The 18998-nt window shown below is 58.0% G+C and overlaps 1 protein-coding gene across 4 annotated transcripts; it reads left to right on the top strand.

The window, feature by feature from the left end:
• Nucleotides 1-653: 653 nt before the first annotated feature.
• CCDC142 (coiled-coil domain containing 142) lies at nt 654-18428 on the top strand. Of its 4 annotated transcripts, none has more exons than XM_073650107.1 (11): nt 658-940; nt 6230-6339; nt 9540-10472; nt 10691-10837; nt 14905-15045; nt 15117-15262; nt 15751-15864; nt 16588-16702; nt 16784-16961; nt 17236-17441; nt 18151-18428. In XM_073650107.1, exons 2-11 carry the CDS (start codon nt 6288-6290, stop codon nt 18342-18344), a joined length of 2226 nt encoding a protein of 741 aa, XP_073506208.1. In that variant the 5' UTR covers nt 658-940; nt 6230-6287; the 3' UTR covers nt 18345-18428. The 4 variants fall into 4 exon arrangements, with proteins under 4 accessions (XP_073506216.1, XP_073506208.1, XP_073506200.1 ...); XM_073650099.1 differs by having other exon boundaries at nt 659-910; XM_073650122.1 differs by lacking the exon at nt 18151-18428 and adding an exon at nt 17577-18086 and having other exon boundaries at nt 660-910.
• Nucleotides 18429-18998: the final 570 nt, after the last annotated feature.

Raw genomic sequence — 18998 nt, 5'->3', positions numbered from 1 at the left:
GACCACTAGAGGGCACAATGCTCCCCGCAGATGATGGGAATATCCAGGATGTGACCGCTAGAGGGCACATTGCTCTGTGCAGATGATGGGAATATCCAGGATGTGACCACTAGAGGACACAATGCTCCCCGCAGATGATGGGAATATCCAGGATGTGACCACTAGAGGGCACAATGCTCCCCGCAGATGATGGGAATATCCAGGATGTGACCACTAGAGGGCACAATGCTCCCCGCAGATGATAGGAATATCCAGGATGTGACCACTAGAGGGCACAATGCTCCCTGCAGATGATGGGAATATCCAGGATGTGACCACTAGAGGGCACAATGCTCCCCGCAGATGATGGAAATATCCAGGATGTGACCACTAGAGGGCACAATGCTCCCCGCAGATGATGGGAATATCCAGGATGTGACCACTAGAGGGCACAATGCTCCCCGCAGATGATAGGAATATCCAGGATGTGACCACTAGAGGGCACAATGCTCCCTGCAGATGATGGGAATATCCAGGATGTGACCACTAGAGGGCACAATGCTCCCCGGAGATGATGGGAATATCCAGGATGTGACCACTAGAGGGCACAATGCTCCCTGCAGATGATGGGAATATCCAGGATGTGACCACTAGAGGGCACAATGCCCCCCGCAGATGATGGGAATATCCAGGATGTGACCACTAGAGGGCACAATGCTCCCCGGAGATGATGGGATATTTCATGGTCGCTCTTTCTTCTCTGCATTTCCTCCTGTTCTCTGATCATGTGACTTATTCTAAGCCCCGCCTACTGCACCTCTATCAGTCCCGGCATGCTTTACTTCTTAGCTCGTCAGTTAGTAAACTACAGCTCCCAGAATGCAGCGCGGCCACTTCCGGTGCGGATTGTTGTGGAGACGAGACGAGAAAGGTGAGAAATAACAACAGATTAATGTATAATGTAAGTACACCCCCTATTATTATATACTGCCCCCCCATCAGTGTATACTGCCCCCCCATCAGTGTATACTGCCCCTCATCAATGTATACTGCCCCCCCATCACTGTATACTGCCCCCCCATCAGTGTATACTGCCCCTCATCAATGTATACTGCCCCCCATCACTGTATACTGCCCCCCCATCAGTGTATACTGCCCCCCCATCAGTGTATACTGCCCCTCATCAATGTATACTGCCCCCCATCACTGTATACTGCCCCCCCATCACTGTATACTGCCCCCCCATCAGTGTATACTGCCCCCCATCACTGTATACTGCCCCCCATCAGTGTATACTGCCCCCCATCACTGTATACTGCCCCCCATCAGTGTATACTGCCCCTCATCACTGTATACTGCCCCCCATCAGTGTTTACTGCCCCCCATCAGTGTATACTGCCCCCCCATCACTGTATACTGCCCCCCATCACTGTATACTGCCCCCCCATCACTGTATACTGCCCCTATCACTGTATACTGCCCCCCCGTCACTGTGTACTGCCCCCCCGTCACTGTGTACTGCCCCCCCATCACTGTATACTGCCCCCCCATCACTGTATACTGCTCCCCCCCCCCCCCCGGTCACTGTGTACTGCTCCCCCCCCGGTCACTGTGTACTGCTCCCCCCCCCCCCCCGGTCACTGTGTACTGCTCCCCCCCCCCCCCCGGTCACTGTGTACTGCTCCCCCCCCCCCGGTCACTGTGTACTGCTCCCCCCCCCCGGTCACTGTGTACTGCTCCCCCCCCCCCCGGTCACTGTGTACTGCTCCCCCCCCCCCGGTCACTGTGTACTGCTCCCCCCCCCCCCGGTCACTGTGTACTGCTCCCCCCCCCCCGGTCACTGTGTACTGCTCCCCCCCCCCCCGGTCACTGTGTACTGCTCCCCCCCCCCGGTCACTGTGTACTGCTCCCCCCCCCCCCGGTCACTGTGTACTGCTCTCCCCCCCCCCCGGTCACTGTGTACTGCTCCCCCCCCCCCCGGTCACTGTGTACTGCTCCCCCCCCCCCCCCCGGTCACTGTGTACTGCTCCCCCCCCCCCGGTCACTGTGTACTGCTCCCCCCCCCCCCCCCCCGGTCACTGTGTACTGCTCCCCCCCCCCCCGGTCACTGTGTACTGTTCCCCCCCCCCCCCCCGGTCACTGTGTACTGTCCCCCCCCGGTCACTGTGCTGTGTACTGCTCCCCCCCCCCCCCGGTCACTGTGTACTGCTCCCCCCCCCCCCCCGGTCACTGTGTACTGCTCCCCCCCCCCCCCGGTCACTGTGTACTGCTCCCCCCCCCCCGGTCACTGTGTACTGCTCCCCCCCCCCCCCCGGTCACTGTGTACTGCTCCCCCCCCGGTCACTGTGTACTGCTCCCCCCCCGGTCACTGTGTACTGCTCCCCCCCCCCCCCCCCCCGGTCACTGTACACTGCTCCCCCCCCCCCCCCCCCCCCCCGGTCACTGTGTACTGCCCCCCCCCCCCCCCGGTCACTGTGTACTGCTCCCCCCCGGTCACTGTGTACTGCTCCCCCCCCCCCCCCCCGGTCACTGTGTACTGCTCCCCCCCCCCGGTCACTGTGCACTGCTCCCCCCCCCCCCCCGGTCACTGTGTACTGCTCCCCCCCCCCCCCCGGTCACTGTGCACTGCTCCCCCCCCCGGTCACTGTGCACTGCTCCCCCCCCCCCCCCCGGTCACTGTGCACTGCTTCCCCCCCCCGGTCACTGTGCACTGCTCCCCCCCCCCCCTGGTTACTGTGTACTGCTCCCCCTCCCCCGGTCACTGTGCACTGCTCCCCGGTCACTGTGCACTGCTCCCCCTCCCCCCCCCCCGGTCACTGTGTACTGCTCCCCCCCCCCCCGGTCACTGTGTACTGCTCCGCTCCCCCCCCCCCTGGTCACTGTGCACTGCTCCCCCTCCCCCCCCCCCCCCCGGTCACTGTGCACTGCTCCCCCTCCCCCCCCCCCCCGGTCACTGTGCAGTGCTCCCCCTCCCCCCCCCCCCGGTCACTGTGCACTGCTCCCCCTCCCCCCCCCCCGGTCACTGTGTACTGCTCCCCCCCCCCCCCCCCCCGGTCACTGTGCACTGCTCCCCCTCCCCCAGTCACTGTGTACTGCTTCCCCCCCCCCCCCCCGGTCACTGTGTACTGCTCCCACCCCCCCCGGTCACTGTATACTGCCCCCCTATCACTGTATACTGCCCTCTTATATAATATCACTGTATACTGCCTGTCAGGGCGACAGCGGCAGGATCATACAATATCCCGCCGCTGCCGTCACTTTGTCAGGGATTTTCGCACACACGATCCCGATTACTCACTAAGTAGCTATCAGCAAGAGAGCAGTGACAATTACAGGACGAAAGAAACAACATTCAATTTTATATTTAATTCAAAAGAGAGGCAGTGTTTAGGAAAAATATATACAAGGATGTTACAAATGGGGATGAAATGGTACTGAATATACAGTTACACAAAATAAATGGGATTAATAGAAGACATACTAGACCTAGACGATTCAGTTTAGCTGGAGGTGAGGCGCTCCAATGGGCCGTTATCGAGCGTGACCCCTGCTTATAAAATATATAACTATATAACTCCCGGCATGAGTATAGATCCAGGCTCAGCTGGACCTTTTATGCCGAAGGGGGGCCCTACCCACACACTCCCCTGTGATGACCTCACTTGGGTTGGTCTCCGCCCTTCATGGTTTTTATTAAATCTCTAACTTCTGCGATAACTTCTCGCTGGTTGATTGCAGAGGTTAGCAAGTGACACCATATTTTTTATTGCAAATTTACCTTTCTTTAGCGACCAGACATGACCTGGCTGCTGTCCGTTATTTTTGTACTTTTGCGTTATAGGTCACCAGCAGGGCGTACAGATATGGAAAAATATGCTTATTGCTCCTTAGCTAACCCTGCCGCTAAAAATATGGGTCCCATCGCAATCAGAATTATAGAACTTCCGATATTCCATATTTCATGTCGGTGCCTATGAGACTGCAGATTCCACACATGTGCAAATGAAAATAATCTTGGCTATTGTGCGGGGTGAGGTAGATTTCCTTTGATTCTTAACGAGCGGTTTACTATTTAGCCAGGTGTCTACTCATCACAGGTCTCTTCTACTAGGGGCTACATTCGTATGGTAATTAGCCTGGATAATTGAGTTTGCCACCTCTTGTGTGTACTGCCATTTGCATAGAAGCAACTGGTTAGAGTGTGAGCTCTGTCTCCTTTGGCAAATAGCAGAGGGGAGGGGGGAAGAGGGGTTTGGAGGGGGAGAGAGAATTTTACTATTTTCTGACACTACCCCTTTATATAATATCACTGTATACTGCCCCCTTGTATAATATCACTGTATACTGCCCCCACCACTGTATACTGCCCCCTTATATAATATCACTGTATACTGCCCCCACCACTGTATACTGCCCCCTTATTTAATATCGCTATATACTGCCCCTCCCTATTATATAGTATTGATGGATTTTTATACCCCCCCTTCACCCCCATTATATAGTATTAGATGATTGTTATACTGCCCCTCCTCCTCCCCATTACAATGCATTACTGTGTCATGTAAAAGTTTGTGCACCCCCTGGTCATAATTCCTATTAGTGTGAACAGTTAAGCAAGTTGAAGATGAAATGATCTAAAAGGTCTAAAGTTACAGGTGACACATTTCCTCTGTATTTTAGACAAAAAATATATATTGTCATGTTTTACATTTTAGAAATTACAAAAAGGAAAATGGGCTGATGCAAAAGTTTGTGCACCCTTCATGGTTAGTACCTAGTAGCGCCCCCATTCGAAAGTATCACAGCTTGATAACACTTTTTGTAGCCAGGAAAGAGTCTTTCAATTTTCATCCATTCTTCCTTGGAGAATTCTTCCAGTTCTGTGAGATTCCTGGGGCGTCTTGCATCCGCTGCTATTTTGAGGCCACAGATTTTCAATGATGTTCAGATCAGAGGACTGTGAGGGCCATTGTAAAACCTTCAGCTTGAGGTCGTCTATTGTGGGTTGTGACGTGTGTTTAGGATCATTATCCATTTGTAGAATCCTCCTCTTTTCATCTTCAGCTTTTTTACAGATGGTGTTATGTTTGTATCAAGAATTTCTTGAAATTTCATTGAATCCATTCTTCCCTCTACTGTGAAATATTCCTCGTGCCATTGGCTGCAACACAACCCCAAAGCATGATTGACCCTCCCCCATGCTTAGTGGTTGGCGGGATGTTCTTCTCCTTACATTCTGTGCCCTTTTTCTCCACACATACATTTGATCATTGTGGCCACAGAGTTCTATTTTACCTCATCGGTCCACAGGACTTGTTTCCACAATGCATCCGGCTTGTCTAGATGTTCTTTTGCACTTCTGACTTTGAATTTTATGGTACGATCTCAGGAGAGGTTTTCTTCTGATGACTCTTCCATGAAGGCCATATTTGTGTTGGTTTCTCTGAACAGTAGAACAATGTACCACAAATCCAGAGTCTGCTACATCTTTCTGAAGGTCTTTTGAAGTCAAGCAGGGGTTCTGATTTGCCTCTCTAGCAATCCTAGAAGCAGCTCTCACTGAAATTTTGCTTGGTCTTCCAGACCTTATCTTGACCTCCACTGTTCCTGGTATCTGCCATTTCTTAATTACATTTTGAACTGAGAAAAGGGCAACTTGTAAACGCTTTGCTATCTTCTTATAGCTTCTCCTGCTTTGTGGCCTCCACCATTGTCAGAGCTCGGCGGCTGCTTAGAAGACCCCATGGCTGCTAGTTTTGGCAGAAGGTTAGAGGAGGTTTCTATAAAGCTGGTTATTGTGCATCACCGGCCTTATCTAACGATGATAGTGAACAAGCCAGAACCCTAACAGGCTAATTAACCTCTGACACCTTGGTCAAATTTATCTGAGCACAAATCTCCAAGGGTGCACAAACTTTTGCATCGGCCCATTTTCCTTTTTGTAATTTTTAAATAGTGAAGAATGACAATATTTTTTTTGTCTAAAATACAAAGGAAATGTGTGATCTCTAACTTTAGGCCTTTTAGAGATTATTTCATCTTCATCTTGCTGAACTGTTCACAATAACAGTAATTTTGACCAGGGGTGCACAAACTTTTACATGCCACTATATATAGTATTGGCGGATTATTATACTCCCCCCTATTATTTAGTATTAGCAGATTACCCTTGTGGGTATAACACATATGGTGACCAGTTAGTCTCTGTCTCCTCCCACATGTCATGTCTATCCTGCTGTCCTTTTCTCAGATGACGATGACTGAGCGGCTGCAGTGGAGGAGCGGGGTCTTCTTATCACCGTGAGCCCATGAGCAGACGCGCCGCTCCCTGGTCTGATCACAGACATGGCCCCCGGCAAGGTGATTAACAATTCCCAATCCTGGCTCCTCGCCTCTCTGTACAGGAGGTGGCGTCGCTCTCTACTCTCTATGGGGGAGGTGGCTCCTCTTCTCTCTGTACAGGGGGTGGCATCGCCCTCTGCTCCCTCTCTGGGGGAGGTGGCTCCTCGCCTCTCTGTACAGGAGGTGGCGTCGCCCTCTGCTCCCTCTCTGGGGGAGGTGGCTCCTCGCCTCTCTGTACAGGAGGTGGCGTCGCCCTCTGCTCCCTCTCTGGGGGAGGTGGCTCCTCGCCTCTCTGTACAGGAGGTGGCGTCGCCCTCTGCTCCCTCTCTGGGGGAGGTGGCTCCTCTCCTCTCTGTACAGGGGGTGGCGTCGCCCTCTGCTCCCTCTCTGGGGGAGGTGGCTCCTCGCCTCTCTGTACAGGAGGTGGCGTCGCCCTCTGCTCCCTCTCTGGGGGAGATGGCTCCTCGCCTCTCTGTACAGGAGGTGGCGTCGCCCTCTGCTCCCTCTCTGGGGGAGGTGGCTCCTCGCCTCTCTGTACAGGAGGTGGCGTCGCCCTCTGCTCCCTCTCTGGGGGAGGTGGCTCCTCGCCTCTCTGTACAGGAGGTGGCGTCGCCCTCTGCTCCCTCTCTGGGGGAGGTGGCTCCTCGCCTCTCTGTACAGGAGGTGGCGTCGCCCTCTGCTCCCTCTCTGGGGGAGGTGGCTCCTCGCCTCTCTTTACAGGAGGTGGCGTCGCCCTCTGCTCCCTCTCTGGGGGAGGTGGCTCCTCGCCTCTCTGTACAGGAGGTGGCGTCGCCCTCTGCTCCCTCTCTGGGGGAGGTGGCTCCTCGCCTCTATGTACAGGAGGTGGCGTCGCCCTCTGCTCCCTCTCTGGGGGAGGTGGCTCCTCGCCTCTCTGTACAGGAGGTGGCGTCGCCCTCTGCTCTCTCTGGGGGAGGTGGCTCCTCGCCTCTGTCCAGAAGGTGGAGTCGCCCTCTGCTCCCTCTCTGGGGGAGGTGGCTCCTCGCCTCTGTCCAGAAAGTGGAGTCGCCCTCTGCTCCCTCTCTGGGGGAGGTGGCTCCTCGCCTCTCTGTACAGGGGGTTCGCCCTCTGCTCCCTCTCTGGGGGAGATGGCTCCTCGTCTCTCTGTACAGGAGGTGACGTCGCCCTCTGCTCCCTCTCTGGGGGAGGTGGCTCCTCGCCTCTCTGTACAGGAGGTGGCGTCGTCCTCTGCTCCCTCTCTGGGGGAGATGGCTCCTCGCCTCTCTGTACAGGAGGTGGCGTCGCCCTCTGCTCCCTCTCTGGGGGAGGTGGCTCCTCGCCTCTCTGTACAGGAGGTGGCGTCGCCCTCTGCTCCCTCTCTGGGGGAGGTGGCTCCTCTCCTCTCTGTACAGGAGGTGGCGTCGCCCTCTGCTCCCTCTCTGGGGGAGGTGGCTCCTCGCCTCTCTGTACAGGGGGTGGCGTCGCCCTCTGCTCCCTCTCTGGGGGAGGTGGCTCCTCGCCTCTCTGTACAGGAGGTGACGTCGCCCTCTGCTCCCTCTCTGGGGGAGGTGGCTCCTCGCCTCTCTGTACAGGAGGTGGCGTCGTCCTCTGCTCTCTCTGGGGGAGGTGGCTCCTCGCCTCTCTGTACAGGAGGTGGCGTCGCCCTCTGCTCCCTCTCTGGGGGAGGTGGCTCCTCGCCTCTCTGTACAGGGGGTTCGCCCTCTGCTCCCTCTCTGGGGGAGATGGCTCCTCGCCTCTCTGTACAGGAGGTGACGTCGCCCTCTGCTCCCTCTCTGGGGGAGGTGGCTCCTCGCCTCTCTGTACAGGAGGTGGCGTCGTCCTCTGCTCTCTCTGGGGGAGGTGGCTCCTCGCCTCTCTGTACAGGAGGTGGCGTCGCCCTCTGCTCCCTCTCTGGGGGAGGTGGCTCCTCGCCTCTCTGTACAGGGGGTTCGCCCTCTGCTCCCTCTCTGGGGGAGATGGCTCCTCGCCTCTCTGTACAGGAGGTGACGTCGCCCTCTGCTCCCTCTCTGGGGGAGGTGGCTCCTCGCCTCTCTGTACAGGAGGTGGCGTCGTCCTCTGCTCTCTCTGGGGGAGGTGGCTCCTCGCCTCTCTGTACAGGAGGTGGCGTCGCCCTCTGCTCCCTCTCTGGGGGAGATGGCTCCTGACCTCTCTGTACAGGAGGTGACGTCGCCCTCTGCTCCCTCTCTGGGGGAGATGGCTCATCGCCTCTCTGTACAGGTGGTGACGTCGCCCTCTGCTCCCTCTCTGGGGGAGGTGGCTCCTCGCCTCTCTGTACAGGAGGTGGCGTCGCCCTCTGCTCCCTCTCTGGGGGAGGTGGCTCCTCGCCTCTCTGTACAGGAGGTGGCGTCGTCCTCTGCTCTCTCTGGGGGAGGTGGCTCCTCGCCTCTCTGTACAGGAGGTGGCGTCGCCCTCTGCTCCCTCTCTGGGGGAGGTGGCTCCTCGCCTCTCTGTACAGGACTTGGTGTCGCCCTCTGCTCCCTCTCTGGGGGAGGTGGCTCCTCTTCTCTCTGTACAGGACTTGGTGTCGCCCTCTGCTCCCTCTCTGGGGGAGGTGGCTCCTCGCCTCTCTGTACAGGAGTTGGTGTCGCCCTCTGCTCCCTCTCTGGGGGAGGTGGCTCCTCTTCTCTCTGTACAGGAGGTGGCGTCGCCCTCTGCTCCCTCTCTGGGGGAGGTGGCTCCTCGCCTCTCTGTACAGGAGTTGGTGTCGCCCTCTGCTCCCTCTCTGGGGGAGGTGGCTCCTCGCCTCTCTGTACAGGAGTTGGTGTCGCCCTCTGCTCCCTCTCTGGGGGAGGTGGCTCCTCTTCTCTCTGTACAGGAGGTGGCGTCGCCCTCTGCTCCCTCTCTGGGGGAGGTGGCTCCTCGCCTCTCTGTACAGGGGGTTCGCCCTCTGCTCCCTCTCTGGGGGAGGTGGCTCCTCGCCTCTCTGTACAGGAGTTGGTGTCGCCCTCTGCTCTCTTTGGGGGAGATGGCTCCTCCCTGTCGCAGTGTCGGTGGGTCTTCGATGTAGGAGGTGTTGGTGTGGCACTGTGCTCTTTCAGGTTTTCCCCTTGTTCTCTTGGGGGGAGTGGTGGATGAGGTCTCCTCTGTTCTCGAGGTGGGGGGGGGATTGTGGATCCTGTTATTTCCTCGGGGGCGGTGCTTGGCTCTACAGAAGGGCGGTCTTCTGATGTCCATCGGCAGTTCTGCTCTTTAGCGGCCCTTTGTTTTCTCCGTTAACTGTTTACCTCCTGTCTCTTTAGGCTCCGCCTCCTCGCCCCTTTCTCCAGTCCTGTTTCGGTGTGATGTCATTGGTGAAGGGGAGGAGCTGACACCCATCATTGCCGGGAGAGACTATGCATCACTGCAGCTCCTCCGCCAGCAGCGGCGCCTGCTCACTTTGTCGCGTGAGTTTGTGGTCCATCAGATGCGAGTACTGGAGTATTATCAGATGGTGGCGTGGAGGCCGCTCTCTGGACTGGAGGCCGCTTGTCTCAGGCTGCAGGAACTTTGTCATGACGGTGCAATGCTGCAGAGGAAGGTCCGAGCGAGTCAGCTGCTGTGCCCGCTCTCCGCTCCTGTACACCGGGCCCTCCGGACCATGCACAGGACGCTGCAGCTCATGTCTGTGAAGGCCACCATTGTGGCGGGGCAGCTGGTGCTTCGTGTAGTGCGATGCACGGCCCGTCTGCCAGAGGAGGTCCCCGGGGGTCTGTCCCGCGCTCTGACCCTCTACAACAAGGTTATAGCGGATGTGTCGACATGGGCCGCGTCGGGGACAGACATGCTGCCGATGTCAGTCACTAGATCCCTGGAGATTGTGGCGGAGGAGCGCGCGTGGCTGCTGGCTGGACGCTTCTCCCAGGCTGGCCTGCGGCAGCGGCTGGAGGACGTCGTGAGGGGAGAGGCGGAGTCTCCAGAGGTGGGCGGAGCTCTCTTCTCATGCCTGGAGACCCTCATCAGGGAAGATCGGGGTCAGGTCGCCCCTCTGCTGGAGATGCTGGCCGGTGCGGACCACGTGGTGCGGAGCCTCTTGTATGAGGAGTACTGCAGCCCCCTGTGGCCCCTACTCTGTACCCATCTGTACCAGGCCTTGTACCCAGGTAGACGAGGAGTCCATGCCCTGCCTGCCCTGGCGCCATGTACGGAGGGGGTGAGAACCATCATCCAACCACTCCTCCGCCTGCTGACATCCGGTAGGTGATGCCCCAGGAGGATTCACAGGGCTCCTGGATATGATGGGGCCCTCATCGTGTTTGACTGGTCAGGGGCCCCTCTCTATAGCTGTCCTGGGGGCCCTCTTCTCACTATTGTCGGCCCCTCCCCGGGGGGGCTCCTCTCATTGTGCCGTCCCTGGGCAGTAGGATACCTCCCGTTGTCTTGTGATTTGTGTCTTGTCTGGTGATTATCACAGACGCTGTCCTGGAGCAGAGCCGAGAGCGGGGCCACGAGCGGAGCCACGAGCGGAGCTACGAGCGGGGCCACGAGCGGAGCCACGAGCGGGGCCACGTCCTGTGTCATCAGCTACTCTGTACCACTGCCCTTGTCTCCTGGGACAGAGGTAAGGGGGGCGTGCAGCACCTGGTGAGATGTGTGTGCGGGAGGATAGCATGCGGTGAGATGTGTGTGTGGGGGGGATAGCATGCGGTGAGATGTGTGTGTGGGGGGGATAGCATGCGGTGAGATGTGTGTGTGGGGGGGATAGCATGCTGTGAGATGTGTGTGTGGGGAGGATAGCATGCGGTGAGATGTGTGTGCGGGGGGGATAGCATGCGGTGAGATGTGTGTGTGTGGGGGGGAGTGGAGGATGCACAGCATGCGGTGAGATCTGTGTGTGGGGGGGAGTGGAGGATGCACAGCATGCGGTGAGATCTGTGTGTGGGGGGGATAGCATGCGGTGAGATGTGTGTGGGGGGGATAGCATGCGGTGAGATCTGTGGGAGGGGGGATAGCATGCGGTGAGATCTGTGTGTGGGGGGGAGTGGAGGATGCACAGCATGCGGTGAGATCTGTGTGTGGGGGGGATAGCATGCGGTGAGATGTGTGTGGGGGGGATAGCATGCGGTGAGATCTGTGTGTGGGGGGGATAGCATGCGGTGAGATTCTGTGTGTGGGGGGGATAGCATGCGGTGAGATCTGTGTGTGGGGGGGATAGCATGCGGTGAGATGTGTGTGTGGGGGGGATAGCATGCGGTGAGATGTGTGTGTGGGGGGGATAGCATGCGGTGAGATCTGAGTGCGGGGGGAGTGGAGGATGCACAGCATGCGGTGAGATCTGTGTGTGTGGGGGGTAGCATGCGGTGAGATCTGTGTGTGTGGGGGAGTGGAGGATGCACAGCATGCGGTGAGATCTGTGTGTGGGGGGGATAGCATGCGGTGAGATCTGTGTGTGTGGGGGAGTGGAGGATGCACAGCATGCGGTGAGATCTGTGTGCGGGGGGGGTAGCATGCGGTGAGATCTGTGTGTGTGGGGGAGTGGAGGATGCACAGCATGCGGTGAGATTGTGTGTGGGGGATAGCATGCGGTGAGATCTGTGTGTGTGGGGGAGTGGAGGATGCACAGCATGCGGTGAGATCTGTGTGTGGGGGGGAGTGGAGGATGCACAGCATGCGGTGAGATCTGTGTGTGGGGGGGATAGCATGCGGTGAAATCTGTGTGTGGGGGGGATAGCATGCGGTGAGATCTGTGGGAGGGGGGATAGCATGCGGTGAGATCTGTGTGTGGGGGGGAGTGGAGGATGCACAGCATGCGGTGAGATCTGTGTGTGGGGGGGATAGCATGCGGTGAGATGTGTGTGGGGGGGATAGCATGCGGTGAGATGTGTGTGGGGGGGATAGCATGCGGTGAGATCTGTGTGTGGGGGGGATAGCATGCGGTGAGATTCTGTGTGTGGGGGGGATAGCATGCGGTGAGATGTGTGTGTGGGGGGGATAGCATGCGGTGAGATGTGTGTGTGGGGGGGATAGCATGCGGTGAGATCTGTGTGCGGGGGGAGTGGAGGATGCACAGCATGCGGTGAGATCTGTGTGTGTGGGGGGTAGCATGCGGTGAGATCTGTGTGTGTGGGGGAGTGGAGGATGCACAGCATGCGGTGAGATCTGTGTGTGGGGGGGATAGCATGCGGTGAGATCTGTGTGTGTGGGGGAGTGGAGGATGCACAGCATGCGGTGAGATCTGTGTGTGTGGGGGGTAGCATGCGGTGAGATCTGTGTGTGTGGGGGAGTGGAGGATGCACAGCATGCGGTGAGATCTGTGTGCGGGGGGAGTGGAGGATGCACAGCATGCGGTGAGATCTGTGTGCGGGGGGGGTAGCATGCGGTGAGATCTGTGTGTGTGGGGGAGTGGAGGATGCACAGCATGCGGTGAGATTGTGTGTGGGGGATAGCATGCGGTGAGATCTGTGTGTGTGGGGGAGTGGAGGATGCACAGCATGCGGTGAGATCTGTGTGTGGGGGGTAGCATGCGGTGAGATCTGTGTGTGGGGGGGATAGCATGCGGTGAGATCTGTGTGTGGGGGGAGTGGAGGATGCACAGCATGCGGTGAGATCTGTGGGAGGGGGGATAGCATGCGGTGAGATCTGTGTGCGGGTGGAGTGGAGGATGCACAGCATGCGGTGAGATCTGTGTGTGTGGGGGGTAGCATGCGGTGAGATCTGTGTGCGGGGGGGATAGCATGTGGTGAGATCTGTGTGTGGGGGGGAGTGGAGGATGCACAGCATGCGGTGAGATGTGTGTGCGGGGGGGATAGCATGCTGTGAGATGTGTGTGGGGGGGGGATAGCATGCGGTGAGATCTGTGTGTGGGGAGGATAGCATGCGGTGAGATGTGTGTGTGTGTGTGTGGGGGAGTGGAGGATGCACAGCATGCGGTGAGATCTGTGTGTGGGGGGGATAGCATGCGGTGAGATGTGTGTGTGTGTGTGGGGGGGATAGCATGCGGTGAGATCTGTGTGCGGGGGGGATAGCATGCGGTGAGATTGTGTGTGTGTGGGGGAGTGGAGGATGCACAGCATGCGGTGAGATCTGTGTGTGGGGGGGATAGCATGCGGTGAGATCTGTGTGTGGGGGGGGATAGCATGCGGTGAGATCTGTGTGTGGGGGGGATAGCATGCGGTGAGATCTGTGTGTGGGGGGGATAGCATGCGGTGAGATCTGTGTGTGGGGGGGAGTGGAGGATGCACAGCATGCGGTGAGATCTGTGTGCGGGGGGGATAGCATGTGGTGAGATCTGTGTATGGGGGGGAGTGGAAGATGCACAGCATGCGGTGAGATCTGTGTGCAGGGGGATAGCATGCGGTGAGATTTGTGTGCGGGGGGGATAGCATGCGGTGAGATCTGTGTGCGGGGGGGATAGCATGCTGTGAGATCTGTGTGTGTTGGGGGGTGGAGGATGCACAGCATGCGGTGAGATCTGTGGGAGGGGGGAGTGGAGGATGCACAGCATGCGGTGAGATCTGTGGGAGGGGGGAGTGGAGGATGCACAACATGCGGTGAGATCTGTGGGAGGGGGGATAGCATGCGGTGAGATCTGTGGGAGGGGGGGTGGAGGATGCACAGCATGCGGTGAGATCTGTGTGTGTGGGGGGGTGGAGGATGCACAGCATGCGGTGAGATCTGTGGGAGGGGGGAGTGGAGGATGCACAGCATGCGGTGAGATCTGTGTGGGGGAGTGGAGGATGCACAGCATGCGGTGAGATCTGTGTGTGGGGGGGAGTGGAGGATGCACAGCATGCGGTGAGATCTGTGGGAGGGGGGATAGCATGTGGTGAGATCTGTGTGTGTGTGGGGGAGTGGAGGATGCACAGCATGCGGTGAGATCTGTGGGAGGGGGGATAGCATGCGGTGAGATCTGTGTGTGTGTGTGGGGGAGTGGAGGATGCACAGCATGCGGTGAGATCTGTGGGAGGGGGGATAGCATGCGGTGAGATCTGTGTGTGTGTGGGGGAGTGGAGGATGCACAGCATGCGGTGAGATCTGTGGGAGGGGGGATAGCATGTGGTGAGATCTGTGTGTGTGGGGGAGTGGAGGATGCACAGCATGCGGTGAGATCTGTGGGAGGGGGGATAGCATGCGGTGAGATCTGTGTGCGGGGGGGGGTGGAGGATGCACAGCATGCGGTGAGATCTGTGGGAGGGGGGATAGCATGCGGTGAGATCTGTGGGAGGGGGGATAGCATGTGGTGAGATCTGTGTGTGTGTGGGGGAGTGGAGGATGCACAGCATGCGGTGAGATCTGTGGGAGGGGGGATAGCATGCGGTGAGATCTGTGGGAGGGGGGATAGCATGTGGTGAGATCTGTGTGTGTGTGGGGGAGTGGAGGATGCACAGCATGCGGTGAGATCTGTGGGAGGGGGGATAGCATGTGGTGAGATCTGTGTGTGTGTGGGGGAGTGGAGGATGCACAGCATGCGGTGAGATCTGTGGGAGGGGGGATAGCATGTGGTGAGATCTGTGTGTGTGGGGGGGGGGGGAGTGGAGGATGCACAGTATGCGGTGAGATCTGTGTGTGTGTGTGGGGGAGTGGAGGATGCACAGCATGCGGTTAGATCGAGGGGGGTGCAGGACATCGTGAGACCTGTAGGGGACAGTGTTGCATGTGGCTGCCCTGACTGACCTTTCTCCTCCGCAGGGATGTGTCGGGCGTTGGGCTTGGCTCTTACAGATAAATGTGTGATGGATGATGGAGACCGCAGAAAGCACAGCAGAACCTCTGCAGCTCTCGTCACAGTGTGTCAGGAGGTGTCGGTGCTGCTGCGTGCTCTGAGCTACGGTAAGATGCCACCATTGCTAGGTCTGTGCCTGTGTCACCTGAAGCCTCTGAGCTCATCGTTTCTGTGGCAGGTGATGTATCCGGTCATCATGGTGTCCTCAGCCGCTCTGTGACGTCTCTGCAGCTCTGCGATCTGTGGCTGAGGAGCCGCTCTCAGATGTACGTGAGCTCCGGCTCTGTCCGTCACCTGCTGATTATCAGTCATGGGGATGTGCCGGTAAGGAGCCTGGGGAGGTGGTGCTACTCGGGCGCTTGAAGAGGTGGTGCCGGTCAGGATCCTGGGGAGACAGTGCCGGTTGGGCACCCGGGGAAATGGTGTCGGTCGGGCACCCGGGGAGGAGGTACCAGTCGGGCGCCCTGGGAGGTGGTGCCGGTGAGGAGCCCTGGGAGGTGGTGCCGGTGAGGAGCCCTGGGAGGTGGTGCCGGTGAGGAGCCCTGGGAGGTGGTGCCGGTGAGGAGCCCTGGGAGGTGGTGCCGGTGAGGAGCCCTGGGAGGTGGTGCCGGGGAGGTGGTGCCGGTGAGGAGCCCGGGGAGGTGGCGCCGGTGATGAGCCCGGGGAGGTGGCGCCGGTGACGAGCCCGGGGAGGTGGCGACGGTCGGGCGCCCGGGGAGGTGGCGACGGTGAGGAGCCCGGGGAGGTGGTGCTGCAGCTTCCTGCGGGGGCCTGATGTTTGTTGTGATCTTGTGGTACTGATGTAACCTCAGGTGATAAAGGAGCAGCTGCGCAGAGTGACCGCTGCTGCCGGTCACAGCATGGATTGGTCGTCTGCGTGTCAACGACTGTGCGTGAAGCTGCAGAACGTGGCCGAGAGCCTGGAGGTGAGTGACCGACCTCTGCTGCGCTCGTTCCTCTCATTACCTTGCCTCTAAGATAAGTGACAACCAGACTAGAAGAAAAGCTGCTTTCTGCATTATGGCCAGACGTCTGTGCGCCCCCTCCTGCAGCCGTTCTGCATTATGGCCAGACGTCTGTGCGCCCCTCCTGCAGCCGTTCTGCATTATGGCCAGACGTCTGTGCGCCCCTTCCTGCAGCCGTTCTGCATTATGGCCAGACGTCTGTGCGCCCCCTCCTGCAGCCGTTCTGCATTATGGCCAGACGTCTGTGCGCCCCTCCTGCAGCCGTTCTGCATTATGGCCAGACGTCTGTGCGCCCCTTCCTGCAGCCGTTCTGCATTATGGCCAGACGTCTGTGCGCCCCCTCCTGCAGCCGTTCTGCATTATGGCCAGACGTCTGTGCGCCCCCTCCTGCAGCCGTTCTGCATTATGGCCAGACGTCTGTGCGCCCCCTCCTGCAGCCGTTCTGCATTATGGCCAGACGTCTGTGCGCCCCCTCCTGCAGCCGTTCTGCATTATGGCCAGACGTCTGTGCGCCCCCTCCTGCAGCCGTTCTGCATTATGGCCAGACGTCTGTGCGCCCCCTCCTGCAGCCGTTCTGCATTATGGCCAGACGTCTGTGCGCAATGGACGGCCAACATTGGCTCTTATGAGCAGGCAGAGACCACCTATAGTGATGTAAGGCCACTTATGTCACCTCCTTTGTAGGGTGTGGCCTTGAGTTTGCCCGACCTTCTGGACTCTGTGTGCGCTCATCAAGCTCAGGATGTTTTCCAGCACATGATGCCGGTCGGACGTCACTGGAGGGGGAAGGTTACGCGTGGTAAGTGTCATGGAAATGAGTGGTGGTAGCATCTGTGAGATGAGACTGGCTGACCTCTTCCTCCTGTGTTTTCCCTCTTAGCTCCTGACTTGGTTCCCAGTGAGTATGCTGAAGCCGCCATTAGTGCTGTGCTGGTGCCGGTTCTAGAAGAGGTCCATAAACTCACACCGGAGGAGCAAATGTCTGCGGTGTCTGGTGCTGTCGGGGCCTTTATGGACGCCTGGCTGGGACATATTCTGCAAGAGAGGATGAGATTCAGGTATGTAATGAGGAGTGGGAGCGTCATGTCCCGAGACCCTGGAAATACCAGGAATCTGTCCCCTGTCATATGAAGAGCAGCTATATCCTGTGTCGCCTGGCTCTTGTCCTGAAGAAGGCTTGTTGTGTTCGGGGGTCTGCCGGTCCTGGGGGAGGGAGGCTCGCCGACTCTGGGGGAGGCTCGTCGCGCTCTGCGTCTGCCGACTCTTGGGGAGAATGTCTGCTGTCTCTTCACCTTACAAGTTGTGCTCTCAGTTGCTCATCCCGTCTCTCAGTTTGCAGGGGGCGCTCCAGCTTCGGTGTGACTTTGAGCGGGTGCGCGAGCGGCTGAAGTCTCCGGCGTCGGGGATGTCTCCGGAGGTGGTGCAGGCTGCACTGTCTCTCCCGGTTTTCCAGCAGGCAGATAACGCCATTGTGTGCCTCCTGCAGCAGCCGTCTCGTAAGGCGTACCTGCAGTCTCACGGCTGCTCGGTCTTCTGTTGTGAGTAGACGCTCATCGCCTTTGTGCCTCTCATGTCGTTTTCTTGTTAACCCTTAAACGATTGTCTGATTTTAATATTTCTGTTACTGGCGCCGTACAAGGACTTGTTTTGTGGCACACGTTTTTCCCATTCAGTGTCCTGGAAAACGAGACATGAGGATGGGGGCCTTCCACATCCGGACCAGGACCAGAACCGTCATGCTGAACTTGGGGTGTGGTGTTTGTTTTTTCCCAGTCTTAAAAAAGAAGTCTCCATTTTCTGAGACCTGAAACCTGCCCATTTCGTGCCGTTGGAGTTGCGTGGGGCCCAGAGATGACATCATAATACCATTTTGGGTCCGACATTTTATTTGAACCTATTTTTTTTCTACATATATTTGTAAGGCTCTTTTTTAACATATAGTAAAAAAATCCTAGTCCTGTAAAGGTTTAGCCTCTGGCTGGACTTCATAGGAGGCCACCAGCAGAGCAGCCACAGGACTTTCCCGGCTGCCATGTCAACCCATCGGCACGCCGTGACTTTGTGGAGCCGCTCTTGCCCCTCCGGACCTCACACATTAAATGCCACTGTCAGATTGCCGCGGCACTGATGGGTGTTACCGGCAGATCTGGCTAGGCTAACACGTCACAGCCGTTTTCTCCCAGGTATGATGGAGGCTCAGCTCCGGCCACCATTGAAGGTGCTCATCTCTGGCTTTCCCCTGCTTAGGTCCTCCCCTGTGTCGCACCGCCGTGGAGAGCGTATCTGACAGCCTGCAAAGCCTGGACAGCCTGGGCCGCCGAGTGTGGAGCCATAATTACCCAGCACAGCGGCCGCGGCACAGCCATGACTCCTACCTCCCGCACAACCAGCGCCAGTGGCTCTCGCTGCGCCTCCACAAGAGCTGGGCCGGGCTGGGCTGAGGGGCCGCCGACGCAGCAGACCATCGCCTGTAATAACTTATTTTATACACAAAGTCTATTTTATTAAATATTTCTGATAACCATCGTTGTCGTCACTATCATCTCATCCCCCGAGGATGGCCGTCGCTGACCAAAAGGTGCGAGGAGGGTCCGCGGGGCGTATGGTGATGGCGGGGGGCTTCCCATGGGCAATGACGAGTCACATAAGATGTTCACGTGAGGGCAGTCAGTCCCCGATGGCTCAATATGGTCGTGTGCAGACTGCGTCGTTGTGGTCAACATCGTAAGAAACAAGCCAATGTCCCTTGTTGTGTAATCTGCACCCGGTCACCCGTCTACTCACGTCACTCCGTATTCATCAGATGGCCACGTTAAAGGGATCGTCCACTGTCTGTCTGCAGCTTCTTTCACCCACTGACGCATGCTCTCGTCTGAACAACGGCCGCTGCTGGAGGAGCATGTGACCAGACCGGCCGTCAGCGGCCACTGCATGGACAGAAGTGCTGCTCAGTCTTAGGGAAGCTGCCCCATTAGAAAGTGGACTGTCCCTTTAATGATGCGTCTGGTGCAGGGTCCAGCACTGCAGCTTATAAAGCCCCCAAAAACTTTCCAATGTATAAAAATGGCAACTGCGCCTCTTCTTCTAGGTGTTTA

Source organism: Phyllobates terribilis, unplaced genomic scaffold (genome assembly GCF_046119375.1).
Source record: "Phyllobates terribilis strain yellow unplaced genomic scaffold, ASM4611937v1 Scaffold_1__5_contigs__length_1240528914, whole genome shotgun sequence".
NCBI lineage: Eukaryota > Metazoa > Chordata > Amphibia > Anura > Dendrobatidae > Phyllobates > Phyllobates terribilis.
Note: the sequence above shows the minus strand (reverse complement) of the source record. Positions and strands in the feature narration are given on the sequence as shown.

What these genes read in the sequence shown, in the direction of transcription:
- CCDC142 (XM_073650115.1), top strand. Translation starts at nt 859, where the DNA reads ATGCAGCGCGGCCACTTCCGGTGCGGATTGTTGTGGAGACGAGACGAG. An exon ending in GCTGCGTGCTCTGAGCTACG is followed by an intron (nt 15,046 to 15,116) that starts GTAAGATGCCAC and finishes TTTCTGTGGCAG; the next exon opens with GTGATGTATCCGGTCATCAT. An exon ending in GAGGGGGAAGGTTACGCGTG is followed by an intron (nt 16,703 to 16,783) that starts GTAAGTGTCATG and finishes TTTCCCTCTTAG; the next exon opens with CTCCTGACTTGGTTCCCAGT.